This window comes from Nanorana parkeri, unplaced genomic scaffold, assembly GCF_000935625.1.
Source record: "Nanorana parkeri isolate BGI_ZX_2015 unplaced genomic scaffold, ASM93562v1 scaffold162, whole genome shotgun sequence".
Taxonomy (NCBI): domain Eukaryota; kingdom Metazoa; phylum Chordata; class Amphibia; order Anura; family Dicroglossidae; genus Nanorana; species Nanorana parkeri.
Genome location: NW_017306430.1, coordinates 395,837 through 418,056, shown reverse-complemented (window position 1 = coordinate 418,056; position 22,220 = coordinate 395,837). Strand labels below are relative to the sequence as shown.

At 38.6% G+C, this 22,220-nt stretch overlaps 1 protein-coding gene across 2 annotated transcripts in view; it reads right to left on the bottom strand.

Annotated features, from left to right (window-relative positions):
- Positions 1 to 22,220, bottom strand: part of PDLIM5 (PDZ and LIM domain 5) — a 149,905-nt gene that overhangs the window by 31,816 nt on the left and 95,869 nt on the right. For both annotated transcript variants that reach the window (XM_018554498.1, XM_018554499.1), the window contains one exon: positions 21,772 to 21,802. In XM_018554498.1, the coding sequence (XP_018410000.1) occupies positions 21,772 to 21,802 (31 nt within the window). The remainder of the gene's footprint in view (positions 1 to 21,771; positions 21,803 to 22,220) is intronic.

Sequence of the window (22,220 nt, the reverse complement as noted above, 5' to 3'; positions counted from 1 at the left end):
AAAACGGGGGGGGGGGGGGGAAAGATTCAGCCTACTCTAACTAGCTTTTGGAAATATTAAAAATATGTGCTTGCCTTACTGCATAGCAGTATAGTGTTCCAGAAATCCATGGTACAAGTCTGTGCTTCCAGCCCTCTGACCCCTTCATTTCCTTTCTTTCATTTTCACTAGGCACTGTACAATCCATCAGCCTAGCCTGTGGTCTAATAACCTCCCCCCTTGGTTCTATTGCAGCCAGCAGGGAAGTTATGACATCCCAGCACGCACTGCAGTGGGTGACATAGGTAAGCCTTAGACTGTTGGTCTGACCCCACCCAGTGCAGAGCTCCCTGCTGTCACCCCTCCTTTCCTGAGACTGGGCAGGTTTGGAACTCTGTGTAAAGTCACACTGCTTCTCCACACTAGAGATGGGAAGTTCTGATCTTTTACATGAATGATTCACCAGTTCACTTGCTGAGTCAGCTGACAAGCAAGTGAACTGAAGGTTAGGGGCTGATTAAAGTACCAATGTAAATGAGGATCTACTCTGATCCAGACTGTGTGTCATCTCTCATCTCACTTCGATTCAGTGTCGGGTGTACTATTGACTGAGAACTGTTGTAAGTTCTAATTCTCAGTGTACTGTTAGCTCTCTGATTGGTTGCAGGGAAGGGCGGAGCTCTCATTCTAGGATCATATTACCAGAGCTCCTGTGCTTATGATGCAACACTGAGCTCTTTCAAATGTATCAGTTATCAGTTCAGTTAGATGAATCGATTCATCCAGAAGAATCAATTAAAAAGAAAGATTCCTTCATGAACTGGGCATCACTATTCCACAAAGCCAGATGCTCTGCTGTTAGGAGGTAGGATGACTTACAAACAGGGTCATTTGTCATGCAATGTATCTATTCCCCGAGTCTGCAGTCAGCCCAAAAACAAAAAAAAGGAATGAGCACGCACGCACACACACACACACACACACACTTTGTAGCTCTTCCTATACACTCCTCACACTTCCTCTATTTTACAATGACTCAAGGGAGATGTAGTTAGAACTTTGTTTCAGGATATGACACACACTGGTTACCTAGATCCTCCCCCTGGCTGCAGGAAGGACTGATCTGTACATAGGAGGAAGTGACATCACTGGCAGCTAAACACAAGGATTACAAGAAAAGTAAGACATTTTAAGATAAATTGTTACAGCAGTTTGCTTCCTCCAATTGAGAGGGACCTATATAAAGTGATGTGAATCCCGGAGTTGTTCTTTAAATTCATGATTACACACTGCAAATCCACAGTAAAAAAACTGGGTTAGAACAAGGTGCTTAGTTAAAGTTGTTGAAGGGCATGCACTCTACAAGCTCCTCAATACCTGGCCTGTGCACCCACAATGGCAGTCACTGCAGCCACTGCGCTGGATTTGCTCTTGGAATATTGAACTGGAACAGTAACAAGAACTGGAGGAGGACAGGGGGCAGTCTTTGGTAGTCTGTCCAGAGGATTTTCTATTATGTTTTTCTTTACATGCACACTGACACGAGAAAAGCATTATTAGAAGAAAAAAAAAAAAAAAAAGGAAAAAGTTCACATGACATTAAAATTAAGAAAAAATTGAACCCTTTAACCTCTTTACAGTCAATACTATTGTGTGCCTTTGTGGCCACAGTGCCTCTAGTCAGAAGGCTTTAGCCATACATTGGTTTAATTGCAGAAGCCCTCTCTGCCCTTTTACAGGTAAAGGCAAATTCTTATAATAAATAAATGTTTAGGCAAGAATGCTTTGCCAGCTGATACAGCCTAATACAGTGACTAGTAGCTGTGTGTCAATGAACTTGTCTCTCAGGCACTTCAATGTGACAGGACCTGCAAAGTCAAAGCACAAAACACATGGTACACCTGATGGTAAACCCTAATATCTAGTTGAATGTGCATGTTCCCATGTATGTTTCCATGGGTGTGAACTTGTGACGTAAAGTGCATTTATCCACCAACTTAGATCTATTCTTTGATATCTGCACCTTACTTTTAATTAACAATCATGCACCCAGTAAAGTGTCCAGGCACCTGATAGGCACAAAGTTTTTCCAGTGTCATAAAGCAAAGACAGGCCTAACAGCCCTAAAGCTCACACCTCTAAAATAATCCAAAAACACACAACTCTACATTTATAATTTCTCTTCAATATGTTTTATTAGGTTTTTTGGAAATGTAAGACATATAGTAAAGAGAAGAAAGGAAGAGCGGAAAACTGAAAGGGTGGTGATGGGTGGTTAGCAAATGAGGGTTTGTGTTATTGGATCAAGGGAGGATAGAAAAATGGAGGACCATGGGTCAACATTTATAATTTCTATTCAAACAAACCCCATTAGCAGCAAGCCTGAAGACCTAGTTACATGATAAAAAACTGCATAAAATGAGAAAAATATAACTAGTGCTTGGCCCCTTCATTTAAAAAGGGTCAAACAGTAATATAAGTGACTAATCCCTTACAGTAGCTATAGCTGTATAAGGACTCATTCACTGTGGGAAGCAGCATGAGAGTGCATGGCTCCTGCCTCTCCATAGGCCTACATGAGCTGCCCACACGCTTCTTCCAGTAACTCTTGGTGCCTAAAAAAAGGGCCCTTTATGTTTGTATGGAGCAACATGCCCCATGTGAATGAGTCCTAAAGAGTCAATCATCTGACTTTACATACAATGGTATTTACTTTATGAGCTTTTACCACCATTGCATAGCATTTGTTGCAACTGGCAAACCATTGTTGATTTGTACCTTGTCCGAGTCAATGAAGACCGTGTATATAATGATGACTCTTGAATGACAGGAGACTGTTCTGCAGAAGTGCCTGTTCTCACATGTCTAACCAAAAGGAAAGAACATGAAACAAAAGATACAGTTCCTGAACAAGGCTAGAAATTAATTTGAATGCAGTTAAACTGTGAAGTAATTCATCTTACTGTTATTTTTGAGCATTTTGGAGTAACAATTTAAATATATTAATATTTTATTACAAACAATTGACAGCTATTAAAAATTAGATTGAGGTGTTAAAATACATATTTGACTATTGCAATTAGAATATTGTCTTTTTTTTCTAATTATTGGTATATGCAGGTTGTTGAATTTTAATGAGAAAACTTATTTTGGTGCAGTTTCCCAAACTTCAGTCAAAATAGACCACAGTCAGGATGTCCTTTATGAAAAATACTTCCTGTGCTATTATTGACCACCTTAGAATGAATGCCTTTTTTAACCAGTATGAACTTGTATTTAGGGGGTTTCGGCTAATTTCTCACAAGATACTAAAGCATAAATGGGCGTTGCTGGCCCATTCATGCTTTAGATCATTTTGAGGCAGTTTGAAGTATTTTAAAGAATAGACTTGTATGAGAAAATACTGGTTAACAAAAACACAAAAATGGTGCAAGTGCCATTTTGTTTTTTTAAGTGTGTGCCCTAGCTCAGTGACTTTGGCTGAAACTAATCCCCTACAGTAGTACAGCCAAACAAACTCCAATCTCTTGCACTTAAAATTTAGGAAATTGCAGGAGACGCAAGTGAGCCCTTAAATGTCGAGCTTCACACATCCTTTACAGTATAACAGATTGCCCACAAAGCTTTGTAAAATAAGTGAAAACTTTTCCCATAGTTTACAGAAGTGTGAAGAGTCTGGCCTTGTCTACCCCAAATTGTTGATTTTGATTTGGCATCGAGAATGCTTAACTAATTGGAAAACTCAGCCTTCCTTGTCAGCTCCTCATGTAATATGTGACATCAACAATTCCCCTCCTCCTCACACCATTTTCTGGACCAGATTTGGTCTGGAAAATGGTGTGAACCTGCCCACAGTTCCAGTACATTTCAGACCAGACAAAATAAGACCAGCAGTATTTTTCTGGTCTGGTCTGGAATAGACTGCACTGGTGTGAACAGAGGCCAGAAAGAGCATAGGGATACATTAGGATGCATTTTGGCTATGGAAACAAATCTGGTCTGGTCATGATCTGGATGTGATGTGAATGGGCCCTTAGGGGATGTATCCGAAACATCACAATATGGCAGCTTAAGCAGACTTTGGACAAGACAGTTGCACTATGAACTAAAGTATATAATGTAAGTTGAAGTGCAATAGTTTGAGTTTTATTTTATGACCATAATTAAAGGTTCATAACAGCACATACTGATTTATTCCCATCAGTTCCTGTTGTAAATGCACTTAACTGCACAAAAGCTCAACAAGGAAACTATCTGGAAATTAGAACTTATTTAATCTGATGTATTTGTTTTAAGTTTTAGGTACTTCACATATTTATTCATGTATCATCACACATACATTTTTTTTCCACCTTTTTTTCTTCCTGCTATTAGATTGATGAGAAGAGGGTCCATGTGAATTCAAATTTGGAGTCTATGGAATAAGGTTGTGTTTTGCATTGTATATATGTCCACAATTGGGAAATGTATATTGGTGTTTTTGTTATTTTCTGATTGTATAGTTTAGTAATTAAAATAGGTTATATATTTTCTGTATACAATATAGTCGCTGCACATTTCAATGTGTCTAGGAAGAATTAGGATTTATACTGCTTAGATGTCCTTGTTCATACGTAATACACAAAGCATCACTATACATACAGATGTGTGTTCACCGTCTGCTTTGATCACAAGTTCCACTGAAGGACACTGAGGAAAAGTATCACTAGTCCTACACCTTGATAAACACTGATAAAGCAAAAACAAGAATCCACACCTCTTTTAAATTGCAGGGGCAAAGAATTAATTACTGTACATAAAATACCTGAGCGTTTGTGATGTGGCAGAAGCCATAACAACAGCCTGCTCTGTAGCTGATGGAGATGTAACCTCTGGTGGAGGCAGAACATCAAAGGTCTGAGTAGCAACGCTGCATTTTCCCTTAAGGCCATCATTTGCACCTTTTCCCTTCTCCGGAAAGGTATTCTCCAGTACGGTACCAGGCACTACTGTAGTGGACCTTCAGTTTTCAAGCATTACAAATATGATTTAAATAAAATATGTCAACCTTACATAATGGGTAATAACCCTGTTTGTTATTCACTGTCAATGAGCATCCCTATCAACACCTACAATACTTTACTAGCTCAATTTAGTAGCTGTGGTGCAAGAGATGCCACTTATATGTTTAGGTTAAGAAAGTGGGGGTTAGCAAATTATAGTAATCACCTGCTACAGACAATAATATTGTTTCCAGTTTAGCCTGCTGTATCAATAAACCCCAATGTCTTGCATGTTTTCTTGCCTACTTTACTTCAAGTAGAAATAGGTTCCAATTTCTGCACCATTTAAAAAGGGCAGACAGAAGCCTAAATGGGAGAAAGGGAAAGCACATACAAGAGGAACAGTGGCTATATGCACATATCTCCAATACCATGGGACTTAAAAAGGATGGTTATAGAAAATATCACTAGACAGTGGGCTTCATGTATAAAAATGTAAAGAAAAGAGAAATAGAAGTGGTGGTAGTCTGCACTAGAAAAAATGATGATACCTCGTGGTAGATCGGCCCAACACTTGCCAGTTTTCACATACCAGGCTCAACTGTTTCACCAATTAACCATTTGGAGCAAGGAAACTCAATGCATTACTTAATATACAAGAGTATAGCATACCACCAGGCAAAAAAACAAACAGTATTTCATCCCGTGTACACCCTGTATTGAAAAACTGTAAACATTATTACATATATTTTAAAATGCTTAACATAATTATCTGAAATCTACTACAACAACTGTTTTTTTCACATCTCAGTGTCCTGCATAATAGGCAGAAAAAAGGGAGGTTGTGGGTTGTCAATCAACCTTGGGTACACAGTGCTATCTAACATGCATCAGATTATGTTGTTAAGGTATAGGGAGAGGTGTCTTTTTAGTGCATGCCTTAACTGCAGAAACCAGCTGTGACCTACCCCACAAATAAATCTACATAGGGTTCAGGAGGGTAGAAAAGGTACCAAATGTTTAAAGAAATCATTTGAGGGGGATTAGGAATACTATATTAGAAACTAGAAGCATTCAGAAGCTGACTGAACTTCAACATTGCATGCCAAAGTCATGAATAATATTAATTTCATTGTATTTAGTTAGTGTCAGATGTGGAAAATCGAGCATTAAAAGGTCTAACCTCATGTAAACTGATGCAGTTTTTGATATTGTAGCTACTTGACTATTGACATTTAGGGTCATAATAGTAGCAGGTGGAAAGGGTGCACATTTTGGCAGAGACTCCAAAGGATTGTCAAACCAAGCCTTTCTAATGAAAAAAAAAAAAGAATGGGAAGTAGGCACACAGATAGCAAGCATAACATTCTCAAGGACAATTAACTGTTTTTAAACCTGGAAACAAGAAAAACCTTTTCCTCACAAAAGGAAGAATGCTTAATGATTACCATCTTTAAAGTAACTCTGGCCATGGAAGACCTGATAAAAGCAAGGGATTTATCCATCTTGAGCATTTAAGGGTAAGTTCACTTTCCCAAGTAATTTGGGTGAATTACCTACTCAAATCTCCCTCCACTATACTTTCCTAGGTCAATTCCCCTCCACCAGTACTAGTGTACTATCCATACCCTGCACCGCCCTGCGCTATGGATTTTTAATTTCACTCGCAAATTGCAAGAGCTCACTTAGCAAGCAGTGCTTCTCATTGGTCAGCGTGTTCAGGAGCACTCATCATCGTGGTCAGGTAAGTATAGCCAGGGAAGGGGAGGAGATTTGAGCGGGTAATTCCATTTTCCCAAATTACTTGGGAAAGTGAACTTACCCTTTAATTCCAACAACTTGCCTTGTGGAGGTACAGAAAAAAAAAATCTAGAATTAGAAACAATTAGGAAAAGCAGCAACATGATGGAAAATCTCTGCAATAAATATCTAACTGTCTCTCATGGAGAAAGGAGCTTTCACTGTGTGTGCCAAATCCATCTGTCATGTTGAATCAGGAAGAATCATGTGGCTGATGCCAGTGAGATATCTCTATACATGTTGTTCCTTATGAGGAACCTTTCAGTCTATGACCACCCAGATGTCTACAGGAGAGTATGGTACCATCCGTAGCCCAATTCTTTCCTGAAATCAGCACTGCCAAGATGGACTGATTGTTAGAAGGACCAATAACGTTCTATTCAGTTGCATTCAGACTGCTGATCGCAGATTAAGAAGCTCATCTGTTATTAACAAGGAAATGAACTGTAAATCACTGAACAGCCTTCTTCTTTAAACAAGAGGAAAAGGCTTCATTTTGTGACAGGGAACAACGTTTAATGCTTTTAACAACTTTTTCATACTGGCAACTTGATAAGTGGAGTGTGCATAGAAAATGTATTTTCCAATATAATTATTGCTACTTAGATCATTTTTACTGCCATTCCTTAAAAGGAGAACTATGAGGTGAGTGAAAATCACTCAGCCTCATAGTTTGAGCCGACGTGTGACAATGAAACTGTCACACATTGGTTCAATAGATCGGGAAGTGAGCGAACACATACTGTCACACGCTCACTTCTCGATCATCTCCCTGCAAAGAGCAGTGACGGTTCAGTCACAGCTCCCAGCAGGGATTCCCTCCTCCGATCCTCCACCGCTGACCAGAGGAAAGGACGGGGGAGGGGGCAGCTGGCTCTGCCTCTAGATAGGCAGAGCCAGCTGTCACTCACGCAGCTGGGTGGATCTCGACAGTAATGTCGGGATCCGTGCCGGCTGCGGCGGTCTCAGTATACCGCAAGCTGTAGCTCGCAATATACTGAGCTTTGGGTCACGGGAGGATGCTAGTACATGTCCTCCCGTGACCCTTAAGAGAACTATAGGGAAAAACACTTACCCCATAGTCCTCTTTTAATGTATGTGGGTGTTTTTTTATGGGGCATGTCCTTTGAACTATTCATTGTCACATGACTTATTTTGAATTTCCAGCCTTTTTCTGACATGAAACTTAAAAATTTTACTATATGGATTCATGCAGAATTGTTTTTTGTAGGTAACCCGACTACTCTTCTCCAGAAGCAGATGTGGTTATAATAAAAGATACTGGCTACAGATGTTAATCTTCAGTTATCACTGCTGATTTAGGTCCACTGAAAAGACATTTAGATTGATTAAATAATTGCTATAAATTGGAGTACCGCTTTAAATATGATTTTAGGATTTCCATTTTTTCTAGGGATTGAAAAAAGTTTGTGAGGGAAAATAATTCCAACCATTTATCCCTAATTTAACATATAACAGAAGCTTGCTACACTTCAGTGTAATTGTAAAGATCTAGGTCACAGTACTTTACCATTGTAATGTACTGAAAAATTATATTTTGAATGAATAAAAGCTTTCAAGCTTCAACTGAAAACTTTGAAGAACAAAGTTTTTAAGAAATAAAAAGAACGTCAGGTGCCAACTTCCATCTTGGTGGATAGCAGTTATGGTCTTCCGCATTCTGTCAGTAGCATTGCTCTTACTTCCTACATTTGTGTATTGTGTAAATCAAATAGAAAAAAAATTGTACTTTGTAAAACTTGTGATGATTACTGTTATTAGGGATGCGAAAACATGGAATGTTTTAGATATAAAAGCATTAAAGTCGTTCTTGGCCTGACACTTAAACCAATTTTTTTTTTTATTTCTTTTTACTTTACTGCTAGGGAAATATCAGGTGTCTAAACAAACATATATATTACATACACACACACACACACACAGGTGAAACTCGATTAGAATATCGTGCAAAGTTCATTTATTTCACTAATGCAACTTAAAAGGTGAAAATATATGAGATAGACTCTTTACATGCAAAGCAAGATAATTCAAGCCGTGATTTGTCATCATTGTGATGATTATGGCTTACAGCTCATGAAAACCCCAAGAACCCCAAATCCACAACCTCAAAAAAGTAGATTATTACATGCAATCAATAAAACAAGGATTGTACATAGAACAATATCGGACCTCTGAAAAGTACAAGCATGCATATGTACTCAGTACTTGGTTTGGGCCCCTTTTGCAGCACTTACTGCAATTACTTTTGCAAGATATTCTAATTATTCGAGTTTCACCTGTAATATATATATATGTGTGTGTGTGTATGTGTGTGTGTGTGTGTGTGTGTGTGTGTGTGTGTGTGTGTGTGTGTTACACCATTTTATTATGACCACCTGACGTTCGTAGGCAAATTAGCTATAATTTCACGCTGAAGTTGCTAGAGGGCCAGACCATTATAAATAGGGAAGCAGGTTGTTTACCACGACAGTAGGAGTGTTTTTATTCTGAAGATATGGGTAAACAACGCGACTTAACAGCGTTTGAACATGGGATGATTATTGGCGCTCGGAGCCATGGAGCGAGTATCAGCAATGCAGTTTGCAGGCGGTTCTTTTTACATGTTTTCTTCTGTCCCCTATGTAAGCCAAGTTGAAATTTACACACACACACACACACACACACACACACACACACACACACACGTTTTTAACTCTTTTCCCCGATATAAAGCGCAAGGAAAAATATACACACACACACACACACACACACACACACACACACACACACGTTATTCTACACAGCGAGTCATCCCTTTTTATTTGGATTTGTCTGCGATTTCAATCAAAGAAACCACAGCCTCCAATAATGTCGGAAAAGCAAAACCTGTCGAATGTGAACAAAAGCCCATCTACACATACTAAAGGTGATTGAGAGAAAAAAAAAACTGCTGCTTTCAGCACAGCATGGGCATGGCTTGTTTATCAGTGGGGCTTAAAAGAGGACTATAGCCACACTTATTTGTTTACTTTCATTCTCTTTTGGGTCACAGAACCACATTTACGAATAGTGTCACACTCCAGCTCAAAACTATTGGAATAAGTACATAACTCTCATAATGCTTCTGGTAGTCAGAAACCATGTAAACACTAGGTTTATAGTCATGTCAGTACTTTTTTACTCAAAATAATAATTTGATTTGGCCACATAAAAAGGTGTAATTTTATAGTAAATGTATCAAAGCTCCTATTGCACTGCTTTATGTGGCAAGGTTGATAAACTGTATTGTTATATTTTATGCAGTTAGTATATCAATGTCAGTGGTTATTTTGTAATACACTATGGAGATGTTACCTTTTCTGGCATGTGTTTGTATGTTTTCCCTTTTTATGTTATTTTAGAACATGGGTAAAAAAAAATGAAACTCTGACTGACCACAAATATCTTTTTACCTGTCACGTGGATTATTTGAAGAATGAGGATCCACTGTTGGCTTATCAGGTACATTTGTGTGAGCGAAATCAGGACAGGTTTCTGGAGTTCCAGCACTTTCTGTGGGTTCTGGATCTGACCTGCATTGTGACCATTTATACACACAGCAGTTTGTTATATACAATTTTTTCATACAGACCACAGGAGTCTTTATAAAAAGAAACAGGTTTTGGTCAGGTGATAGATTTGGTTAAAGTTAGAAGTGAATTGGCTCGATAGTGGAAACATTTTAAAAACTTCTTCTGATTGATAAAAAGTTTATAAGATAACTTGGTTTCAGGGATTACATGAATTGTGACAGGCTGAATAGACAACTTTAACTGGTGATGTTATCTGACAATAAGCGTCAGTTTAATGCTAGGAATAAATGTGGGGTATGTAAGAATCCTGAGAGAAATTTGCTGTTTAACCAGCTATACTTTTTACAACAGAAAGAAATGCACTCACCCTGCCCTTTCCTGTTTAAATGGCCCAATACTGGCACTCATTAAATTATCATCATTAATTCGTTGTCTATCACTTGGAATAAATATGAAAACAACGCGAATGGTGCACTAGATAGTGCCCTTAACACTTTAATATATATATAAAGATTAAAAGTCTTGCTTGCATCTCAATAAGAAGCATTTAATAGAGGATGCAAAGGATCCAGTACAATTCTTATATGATCAGCAATTTACCAAACTGTATAAGTCATCAATGGCAGCAGCACAGGAGCCCTAGATCAATGAAGCTGTCACCGGTAGAATGTAAATGGGGTGTTGCTTTAGTACCTTAGTAGCAGTACTTGTGAGGCCTATACAGGGGGTGGAGGTGACACGTAGCCCAACTCCCTCCTATTTATGTCTTGGCAGAGGTATTGGACTCCTGTGTTCCCTTTATTACTGGCTTATACAGTATAAGAAGTGTGTGGTGGGTCATCTAGGGATAGTTTTAAATCCACTGCATCCCTTCTTAGGCACTCCTCGTTAAGACAAAAAGTACAATCATTTTTCTTTCTTTAAATAAAAAAGTATTAAAGGGCACAATCCTGTGCTCTATGTGCTTTTTGTTTCATTCCGTTGGCTATTCTTTCTACCGTAGCTTGTAATGCATTTCTCCAAAGTCAACTGTTTAAGATCATAACATACAATGAGAGGCTTCATGTACTCTGATCCTAGAATATCATATCATTTCTACACAAGCAAATGGACCAGGCAGACTTTTGTGCAAAGCTGGGCTGATTACCAGATATCTGCAGCCAATGGAGCTTGAAATCCACCTAACCTAGTTTAGTTTATTCTTTAAAGTAAAGCTTTTCCCACGCAGCACAAAGTAACAGGTTAACTTTAAAACTCAACATCAGACATATTGTTTTAGTCCACATTAGTTTTTGTTTACCTCTAAAGTTTCTTTATTGGGTCCTCTTGCTCCTTTAAACCTATAAACCGACTTCCCATACCTATCCCTGATAGAAAAGCTCCTGCTGTACTTCCTGGCAAATTTACCAACATCAACGAGCCTGGTGTAACAGAAAACAGTTCCTGTGTTGCATCTCAACCACCAACTCTGCTTTGCCATTGAGAAAACACAGCCTCAAGTATATGGAAAGGATTGTACCCAGAGTCGCACTTTAAGGCCAACAGCATCTTACACTTATCTTCCCATCACTCCCCCACCATCAAGAGCAGAGAAAAAAAACTGCAACAAGATGATCGCAGTCAGAGCTTACACAGGGCTGAGGACAGTCTCCCAACTCATGTCATGACACTGGTGCATGAGTAGCCAGTTAAGCATCAGCAGTGTCACTTTGGAGGAAAGCAAGTGAGTCACATGATCTACAATACCTCAAAGTACCTGTATTTAAAAGGGGAACTTCAACCGCTTATCCTTTACGGCCAAGAAAGGTGCCATCTTAGCCTCCATTTCGATGGCAGTTCTCATGGTGCTGCGCATGTGATCAGCTATGACAGCAGCCATTGGAGGGTTTTGAAAGTTTGGCTGAGAGCTGAAATAAGAGCACTGGCAACCTTGACAGTTGGCATGCCTTAAAAGGTAACTATTTTGGGAGACATTAAATTGGTGGGTATAGTTCCCCTTTAAGTTTGCTCCCTGCCGAAAATGGGTCAGTGAGGGAGAAAGGGAAATGCGAGTATATGCAGAAGGGCAGTTGGCATTTACCGTTGCCAACGCCCCTCCTACAATTTGCTGTTTAATTAAAATGACAGCCAACTTGCCACACAAAGCAATTTTGGCTAGAATACCCCATAGCAAGGACAGCACCAAAATGGTACTTCAGATTTTTTTAAAAAAAAGGAAGAAGCGATACACAATTTGGACATGATATGCTTAACATTTTTACTTGAATTCAACATATAGGTGATTTAAAACTATGTGCAAATTCTAGCTATAGAAGAGCAGCAGTGCAATATTGTCACACTGTGTGGAATCAGTAAAACATTCAAGTAATTATACAAATCCTATTAGACCTTAGCAATGGAGGAATTATTGGTGAAGTTTCATCTGTATGAAGTATATCCTCTGTTTGGGTACCCATTGAACATATGGCTGTATTCTCAGGAAACACTTGACCTTCGGTTTGAATAGGAAGACCTGCGGACATGCTTTAACAGAATTTAATAGAGTTTGAGCTTGTTAGAAATTGTTTTGTCTGGCAGACAATATACCACTGAATGAAAAAAATTACCAGACAGTGCCCATTTTCAGTAACTTGCTGTGACTTTGCTACTAGCAGAGCCAAAAGGATTAGCTTTGCTTCAAGCCTTTTGCTTCAAGCTTAAAACTTTACTAGACCAAAACCAATTAAACGTAAAAGCATTGGGAGCTTGCAAGGAATTATACATTGCTGATGCAGCTCCAGAGCTTAAAAAAAAGGGATAATAAAGTACTGTCTATGTAGTGTGATGTTAAAGTATACAGCATTCTATGCATTAACATGTATCCAAACTGATAAATTACTTGTTGGATGACATTGGTTCAGTCACAGGCTCATTCTATTCCTTTTCAAGGAGGATACAGTCTTTTCAGTATTGATCAAATATAAATGTATATATATATAATCAGCATTGTATACATTAACTGATGTTTTGTCAGGGGAAGTACTGTGATCTCTAAAAGATCACGATGTAAAGCCAAAACTCTGAAGTCTCTGGGGAGATTTCCTTTCACTCCGTCCTGGAGATGGAATAGGAAACCAGACAAAATCTCTCTAAACAGAATGGGGTTCCCATCTTAGATAGTTGTCTCAGTTGACCCCATTGGAGGAGTTTTCCTAACTTTTGCTCTGGTGACTGCTCAAAGTTGGATTTTACATCACTTTGTCTCAGTGACAAAAGGTCACAGGTCAAATAAAAGGCATGAATCTCTCTATAAAATATATGTACATGGGGCAGCCATATATTCTTTTCAAGTATAAAAAAAATACTTATTCTGAGCCACTGAGACACTCTAGTTAAGGGTCTTTAAACTTTTAAACCTTTTGTTATTAGAGTTTTAAAATTTTTAATGCCAAGACCAAGTCTAACAGAGTCAGTATATGCCACTTAACTTGACAATATGTCATTGAATCATTTGTCTGTTTTACAGGGGGGTCCAAGAACTAAAAGCACCTACATTTGTGTAGTCTAAGTGCTCTGCTGAAATGTGAACGTTCTCATATCAAGGGGTATTTTACATGTGGACTTAAAAATGGCCAGTTAACAAGTTAGTGTCCCAGAGGCAGTGGTCAGTAGGAGTGGTAAATGTCCCTTTGTCAAGGGCAAGGAGGAGTAATAAATGTTCTGGCATCAGTGAGATTAAAACTGCCCCTGCATCAGTAAGAAATGCACCCACGTCTATAGTCGATAAGGGTATTAAATGCTCCTTCTGTGATCAATGGGAGTAATAAATGCCTTGACATCAGTAGCAGCAATAAATGCCCCAAGCCATTGGTTAAAATAGTTTCCTATTATTGGTGTCAGTGGTCAAGGGGGAGGAATGGTGACCCATCATTGATGTTCCGTGGTCAATGGCTGTAATATAGTGACCTATTAATGGAGTTCAGTCTTCACTTACTTTTGTGTAGGCTCTATGCCCTGTGGAGATTTTGTGGCGATGTAATAACAGACTATTCAGACACCATCGGCAATAGTGCTCGAGAAAGATTGCCAGGTGATGAAGTGATCCATGTTCCAGAGTCATTCATATGCTGCCACTCTGCAATCATGGATGCCTCCCTTCGGCTTGGCATAAGTAAGCCTGCTCATTGCAGGGGCCGATTCATGGCATAACCAGCTCATAGGCTGTAGTTTGGGAACTGCTGTTCTAGCTAATCTACACATCTCTATGTACAATAGAATGACAAAAAATAGGTATATACATAAAATTACTTTAAAGGTTAATACTGCAATAGTGCAAAATATGTGCTTACTGAAAATATTATATACTTTCCCTTAAGATCTGTTTTAAAAATCAGATTATTCATGAAAAATGAAATAGTAAAGTGAGAATGCCTTGCTTGGCTGGAAATGGCAGAGAAAGAAACTCGAGTGAGGAGATCTCACCACTGGAGGCACAAGAGACATAAGAAGCCAGCTGAGTACTATCCCCAACAAAGTCTATTCAATTTGGGAGGATTTAGCCTTTAAAAGTAACTATTCTGAAAGCTCTCTAATAGAAAGACTAGCCCCTGGTTATGACTGTTGAAGCTTTGCTATTTGAGGTTTCCTCGCTAATGTTTTTAATTTATTTTGATAAAATTTAAAAACGTGAAATATTCTAATGGTCATGGGGAAAGGATTTAAAAAGCCAGGAAAGAAATAACAGCTGCAACTTATAAGATAATAATGCAGTGCGTTTGATACATTTTGGGAGTAATGTGTAATTGGTAAAGTGAGCCCAACATTTTGTCTATAAGCTACTGGTAGAAAATCATTGCAATTGCGAAAACCTCACAGCAAACATGACGCAAGTGAGTGGCATGGCTTTTATTGTAAAATTAGGAAGATGCATGGTGTGAAAAATATACGAATACAAGAGAATAAATGAATGAATGATTGCATGCATAAGGATAAAGCTGAAACAATGTCCAGATTTTTTAAATTTTTCTTTAATGTTGGCCATAGCTGGACAAAGTGTGATGGAAGCAGAAGGAGCGCACAAGTGAGTGGATAACACATATTTGCCAACATTCCACATCAGTAAGCTGAAGCTTATTGTGCTCTTCTCCCCACGGACATTAGCCTGCCCCCTTATGCGCGTAGTTCTACTTCTAATAATACACATTGTTGACTGACACTTCACACACAGTAGGATTTCAGGACGGTTGGCAAGTATATGAAATTCTCATTAAAGGGTTGAATGACAATGTCACTATTCACAGCAAATGGTGTAGTAGTATTTAGTGAATAACTGGTAGCAAATTGGTGGTGATAAGTAAAATGTGATCCACATGATGCAAAGGAATCATATGACACTTTAGCTCAGTTTGGTTTTAGCTCAGTTTGGTTAAAGACTATCTATTTGGAAAAGTTGGGGTTAAGGACAGTTTCTTGAAAGTTACCTGATCTCGCCATTAGCAATTTTACTTTCCCTGGGTACAAAAAGAGTTCTCAAGTTAGACATTTTGTGTAGCTGTCTGAAGATACTTGAAGTACCAAATATAATACAAAGCACACTGTAATTAGTCATGGGATAAGTACTACATAGTTTCCACAATGTCGGCTGTATCCTTTTGTAAAGCAGTGAGGGATTTCAAACACTGTACTGCTCTTTTTTTTAAATAAAATGTTAACCCTATGTGCACCAGTAGTTAGAAGTCGAAGATACCGACTCATTTCTGTCTATTCTTAATGTCAGGAACCTTTTCTGGATGGAAGGCAACAGCTCGCCGGCTACAGGATATCAAATACTTGAGGGATTATTATTAACTAAACCAGTAAAGAATGTTCACTCTGCAAGGATATTTTCACTTAGTGAATGTGGTGAAAATTCACTTTGTGGTGAAAATTCACAAAAAAATACCCCAAATCAGGTGAAAGGAAAATTAAGGAAAAAAAACACCACACAGGAATTTTGCTTGGTAAATCAACTAGTCAGTGTCACTGAACTGACTTTCCTACACTACATAATTCTAATCTTTGCCATACACAGCTAGGCCCCCCCTCATGCCTGCACAGCAAAATGCCTCTGAGCACCACAGGAACCCCTGGACACTGACTTATGTAGATATTGACTTTCCATTCTATATTGCAGGATAAAACAAACACTGGGAAGGAAGCTCAGTTATACTAAGCGCAACCATTAAACACCTGTAACTTGCATATATTATCTTTAATTAACAGCTACTATACCAAGAGGTTCAATAGAGGATTGGACAAAATTAAGGGGTGTACAGTGGTACCTCGATTGACGAAGGCTTCTGTTCGCGAACAATTCGGTTCGCGAACAGGAAGTTCGGGAAAATTTTACTTCTGTTCGCGAACTCCGCATCGGGTGACTAACACAACCGCAGCCATCTTCCCTGCTCTGACACTGGTTGTGGCTTCCTCTAGTCGATATTGCGTTCTGATCACAGTTTGATTCGGTTCGTGACCAGAATCATGGAACTAATTAAGTTTGTGAACCGAGGTACCACTTTATTTACAAAACCAAAGTGTTCTGCAAAATGTTACTTTTCTATTCACATAGACTTCCCAATGCTCCTCATCTCCATCTAGTGGCTACATTGCTGTATGGATGTAAAAGTCAAATTTTCACAGAATGAACAGCTCTGCGGACATTTTATAAACACTCCTAAGTCTACACACCTTTGACTGCTGAAGTAAAATGATGAAACAGAAACAGAGAACACACAGTGGAATATATGTGTCCACACATACGCATATAAACATGGATGCAAAGAACTGTTTAGCAAATCACACACAGAATACAAGGAAATACGCTTTATTGCATTGTCACAAAAGTCATATGATACATTATATTACATAGAAAAATTGACAATGGGGTTTTTTAAGAAAGGATAATTCAGAAAAAAAAACATATGCCCATCATAAAAATTGTTGAAAGGCTATCACTTAAAAATTGGCCATACTTTGGAAATCATTAAAGTAGTTCAGTAGCACCATAATTATGATGAAATAATTAAAGTATATACCCTTTAGTATAATTGAAGAATATAGAGGGATACAAGTATGTACAAATATAACAAAAGTTTATATAGCGCAATGCAGTTTTTCCCTTTATTGACAATACATGTGGAACAAAGCATCGTTATTTGGTGATGCAATTGTGTCACTGTTGTGCATTATCAGCCTCTACACTCACATACTAAGCAAACAGTTTAAGTTTTCAGTCGCAGAAGAAAAAAAACCCATCTTTAATTCTCACTTATCAGGCCAAAATACTGTTTAAACAGCACAGATAAGAGGTCTAGAAATACACAACTGTAAGGGTTAGTTCACACCAGTAACTGCATCACAACTGTGTGCATCTGCACAGTTGCATTGCAATCCGTTTTGACGCATTTGTGATGCGTTGTTTTCTTTAAACTAAAATGCTAATTAGGTCACTTCCTTTTTCCTGCCAAAGCATTTCCTTTGTTTGTTTTGGAGCTCAGACATGCTTGCTTTGTTGACAGGCATGGTGATAGTGTTGGCTGTACCTACAAAGAGGAAGTCCCTGGATGACACAATCAATTCTGTGTTGTTTTTTTATTGTATGCGTTCTGTTGCGTTTGCATGCGTTTTGCTGCGTTCCGGTGCAATCAGATGCAGCTAAAATAGGATGAGCAGTATTTTTCTGACTGCATCTGGTGTGAATACAATGGTGTGAATAAAGTACAAGAAAGCCCATAAGAAAGCATTGTGATGTATTTTGGCTGCAGCAGCCAAACTGAACGGACTGCATCACAACTGCATATGGTGTGAACTGGCCCTAATTGTGCAGAGAAAACTAATCTACTTTCTAATTAACCCTTCAGAATTTCTTTACACTGCAACATGCATCTAGTTAACATTTGTATTTGTATGTTACACTATTTCACACCGTACATTCACAAAGCCCACAATACTGCTTGTACTTTCCAGAATCATACTTAGAAATCTGCATACTCCAGGACCGTTCATGTATTCAAAAAGCCAACATTTTATGTTTATACATGTTCAGATATACAAGCTATAACCATCTGGGATAAGATTTTGGGGATGCTTGTGTATCCCTGTCTTATAGGCCAAAACTCCAACAATTTCACTGAAGGGTTTCAGTTGTACGTCTAGAATATTAGACAGTAACGTGTTTGCAACATACTGAAGGTCTCAAGTCATATTTGACATTCTCTAGGTCTCAAGTCATATCCGACATGCTCCAAAAGCATTAATATATTCTAAGGCTAGCCATACACCTATCAATCTTTTTCGCTCAATAAAAAATTGATCCTATTCCTCCATCAAAACAAATAGCATATCGATCGAGGAATCACGCTGTTTACATTGCCGCTGGCACCTGTCAGAACACCCAATCAGAGCAGACTGGTCATTGGCTGCCCGCTCTGAGCACTCAAGAATTTTCCAGCCGGCTCCTTTCATGAGCTGATCAAGGAATGCCGGCTGAAAGCGAGGCAAACAGCCCTACACACTGTGCGAATTTTGGCCGGTATATTAAAAGCCGGCCGAAATTCGACCAGTGTATGGGCATCTTTACTAAGTATTATGTCTGCTGTAAACACTCATTTTCAAAAATGTTGTTATCATATTGGTCAGGATTTCCTAATCACAATAATTCTGTGTAAGAGAAGACTTCAGGGCAATGGTGGGCATACCTAGCAGAGCCATTCTATGGCAAGAATTAGGGACTTGGTCCTTCAATGTTTGAATTAAGTCTCCTCTGGACTTTCCAACTTAAACATAGCTTGCAGATGTGGTTTACATCCACCTTTAAAGTAAACCTGTAACCAGAGCATACGATGGAAACAAGGTATAGGTTGCCTTCAGTGAATACAGATTATCAAAATGATCAGTGGATGCACAGATAGAGGCAGCTAACGTTTTAAATAAATATCCAGTCAAGCTTGACCCTGCCTTCTCCTAAGCTTCCTGATGCGTTTTGCCCTGCTGTCCAACAGGAAGGTGGAAAAGTTCTGCTTAAAGCTAAACTCCATGCAGAGAAGAAAGGCACAAAATTATTGAAGCCATGTATTCAACAAGAAGTATTTTTACTTGAATTTGACAGCCTCTTGTAATCCCCACTACAGCAGCACGCTGACTAGCAGAGGTAGAACTGGAAGCCAACTAGGTTTTTGAGTAGAGCGCAAAGTGCCGTAAGAACAGCTGCTCATTCACTGCCCAAACCGATCTGGGGGGTGGAGAGTGGACACCACTGAATTCCTTAAGGCTTATTTAAAATATATGTTATATATTGCAGCATACTAGTTCCTAGATGTAAAGCTGCATTCGTTTACTTCTTTCAATCTTTTTTCACCTTAATTTTAACCTGTTGACACTGCATATAAACACACACTGCATGTCCTTTTGTGGCTACGCTTACTCATCTACTGTATCTGAAAAGGGAGCCATGGCCACTCAGGCTGGACTTCAAACATGTCTGGCTTTGTCCATATTCATTATGAAATAAGTGCAAAGCTAAGTAGTTTACAGAAGAAATATTACCATGATTTAGTCTTCAAGTTCAGCTCACAGGAGGTGCCAGGGGCACTGTATTACTAGCAAGAGCAACAGTTATTTTTTGTACTTGCTGGAAATACTCCTAGCCTGAAAAAAATGCAGCCACCACATCGAAGGACCAGTAAGCTGTGAAAAGGATTACCTTTATGCTCTTGGGATTGGATTTCCCTTAACTATTAATAGGTTGTACTGCGGCAGGGCTATGTAGGATTTCAGAACTGAATGAACAAAAACACAAATCCTTTGGCAGGTAAACCAGGTCTCATATATATTCAGCTGCTTGCCGGCAGTTCAGGGGCAGCCATCAGAGAAAAATGTTGAGATCTACATATCAGTTAAACTGCCTGTATCTCTGAATTAACTAATTGAATTGATATGTCATTCCTACTAAATGCAACAAGACTCCATTTACACCTAGGCGACAGTGTTTTTGTGTGTTTATTGGCACGTTTTTATTGCCAAGTCTATAAGACTAAACGCACTATAATCTGACAAAAAGTAGCTCATGTACTTTTTCCAGTGACAGCCATTTTTCTGCTTACAACAAAACGCTCAGGTATGAAGAGAGACCATAGAAATGAATGGGATTCCTCATCTATAGTGACAAAACAAATAGGTGTGAATGGGGAATTACTCATTTTTCCATCATATGTTCAGTTTGATTTGTCCAGCTTAGTGCCAGGTATGCCCATGCATTTAAAAACAAACAAACAACAACAACAACTTTCTAGAAAGTGGGTTGAGATATTTTCTCCTATAGTACTTGCTGCTGTCCAATTCAAACAGGGAGATCTTCCCCTAACTGTACATTAGAGGCTTAGTTGTGGGAGAACCCTCCTAGCTCCCCACTTGGTTAATCATTTCCAATGGAGAATAAACTAGGAGAGGTGACAGCTATTTTTCTGACATGCCACCCAAAACAAAAATGAAAGCCCAAGAGTGTCACTTTACCTTACAACTTATATAGCCAGTCTATTGCACTTTCCATGTACATAACCAATCTTACCCTCAATATTCTAGTTCACAATAACTGTCCCTAACTGTATGAAGCAATTTTCATTATGCTGCTGAATATTTGAGCTTTTTTTTATACTAAAAGTGTGTTTTTTGTTTTATCAGAACATGAAAATGATGCACAAATGAACAGTGACATACACCTGACTTGTAATACAGCACTGTCAATCTAAGCAGCAAAGGACTTATAGGAAACAAATAATTTAGAGAAGAGAATCACTGCACATTTAGAGTACGGGCTGAGACACCATGGTGCCAATCACGCAATGTGGTATATTTTGGACTAATTATTTGCACAGGAATCTTTTCCCTACAAAGACAGAAAGGATAGAAAGAAAAAAGAAACAATAAGGAAAAGAAATCTGACAAGAAATAAAACCCCCACAACTGCAGAGCTATTTGCACAACGACATGCAAAGAATTTTGCCTTTATAATCACACGCCACACACCGGTTTCTGAAGCCACTGAAAACATACTCCGCAAGGAGGCCGACATATGAGAAAAATGTACCCTAAAGCAAAGTTATTATCACAAAGACAACGTAAATGCATATGACAACAAAGATGGCAAACACAAGGTTAAGACATAAAACATCATCAGTGACCATTGCCTTGTTAAATTCCTAAAATGTTTGACTTCGCTACAGTTCCTGTTAGTTCAAGTAAAAAATATGCTAGAATCATGTTAGACAGGTTAGAAAACGCAGGGAAAAAGAATATTCTGCTTACTTAAACATTCCACACAACAATTCCATACGGGGCTCACGAGAAGAAGAAGCATTTTAAAAGTATTTTTCAATCTTCATTGCAATAAAAAGAACAACATTTATTTAAAAGCAAACACTTACTTTTTCACATTGTCAGGCTCTGGTTCCGTCACTGCAATAGAAAAAGATGGAGATAGCAGCCAAGTTAAAAACCTAGACAGGGATACAAAGACCTGTAATCAATACAATACTAAAGTGACACTAAACTCAGGAGATAAATCTTAAAAATGCATTCAAATACCTTAACATAAATGTATCCGATTTGTCTATCACCCAACTGTAGATCCTCAAATCATCTCTGAATTGGTGCTGACACGGATTACTAGATATCAACTTTTTAGAAGTAAAATAAACATCAGAGATTGTTGATCCAGGGAATATCCAATTGCCGTATGGGATCAGGAAGGAATTTTTCTCCCTGTTGGAGTTAATTGAACCATGCTTTATAGGTTTTTTTGCCTTCCTCTGGATCAACTGTGGGTAACTGGGCATAGCATTCCGTTTTAGGTTTTTTTTTTTTTTTCTCTACA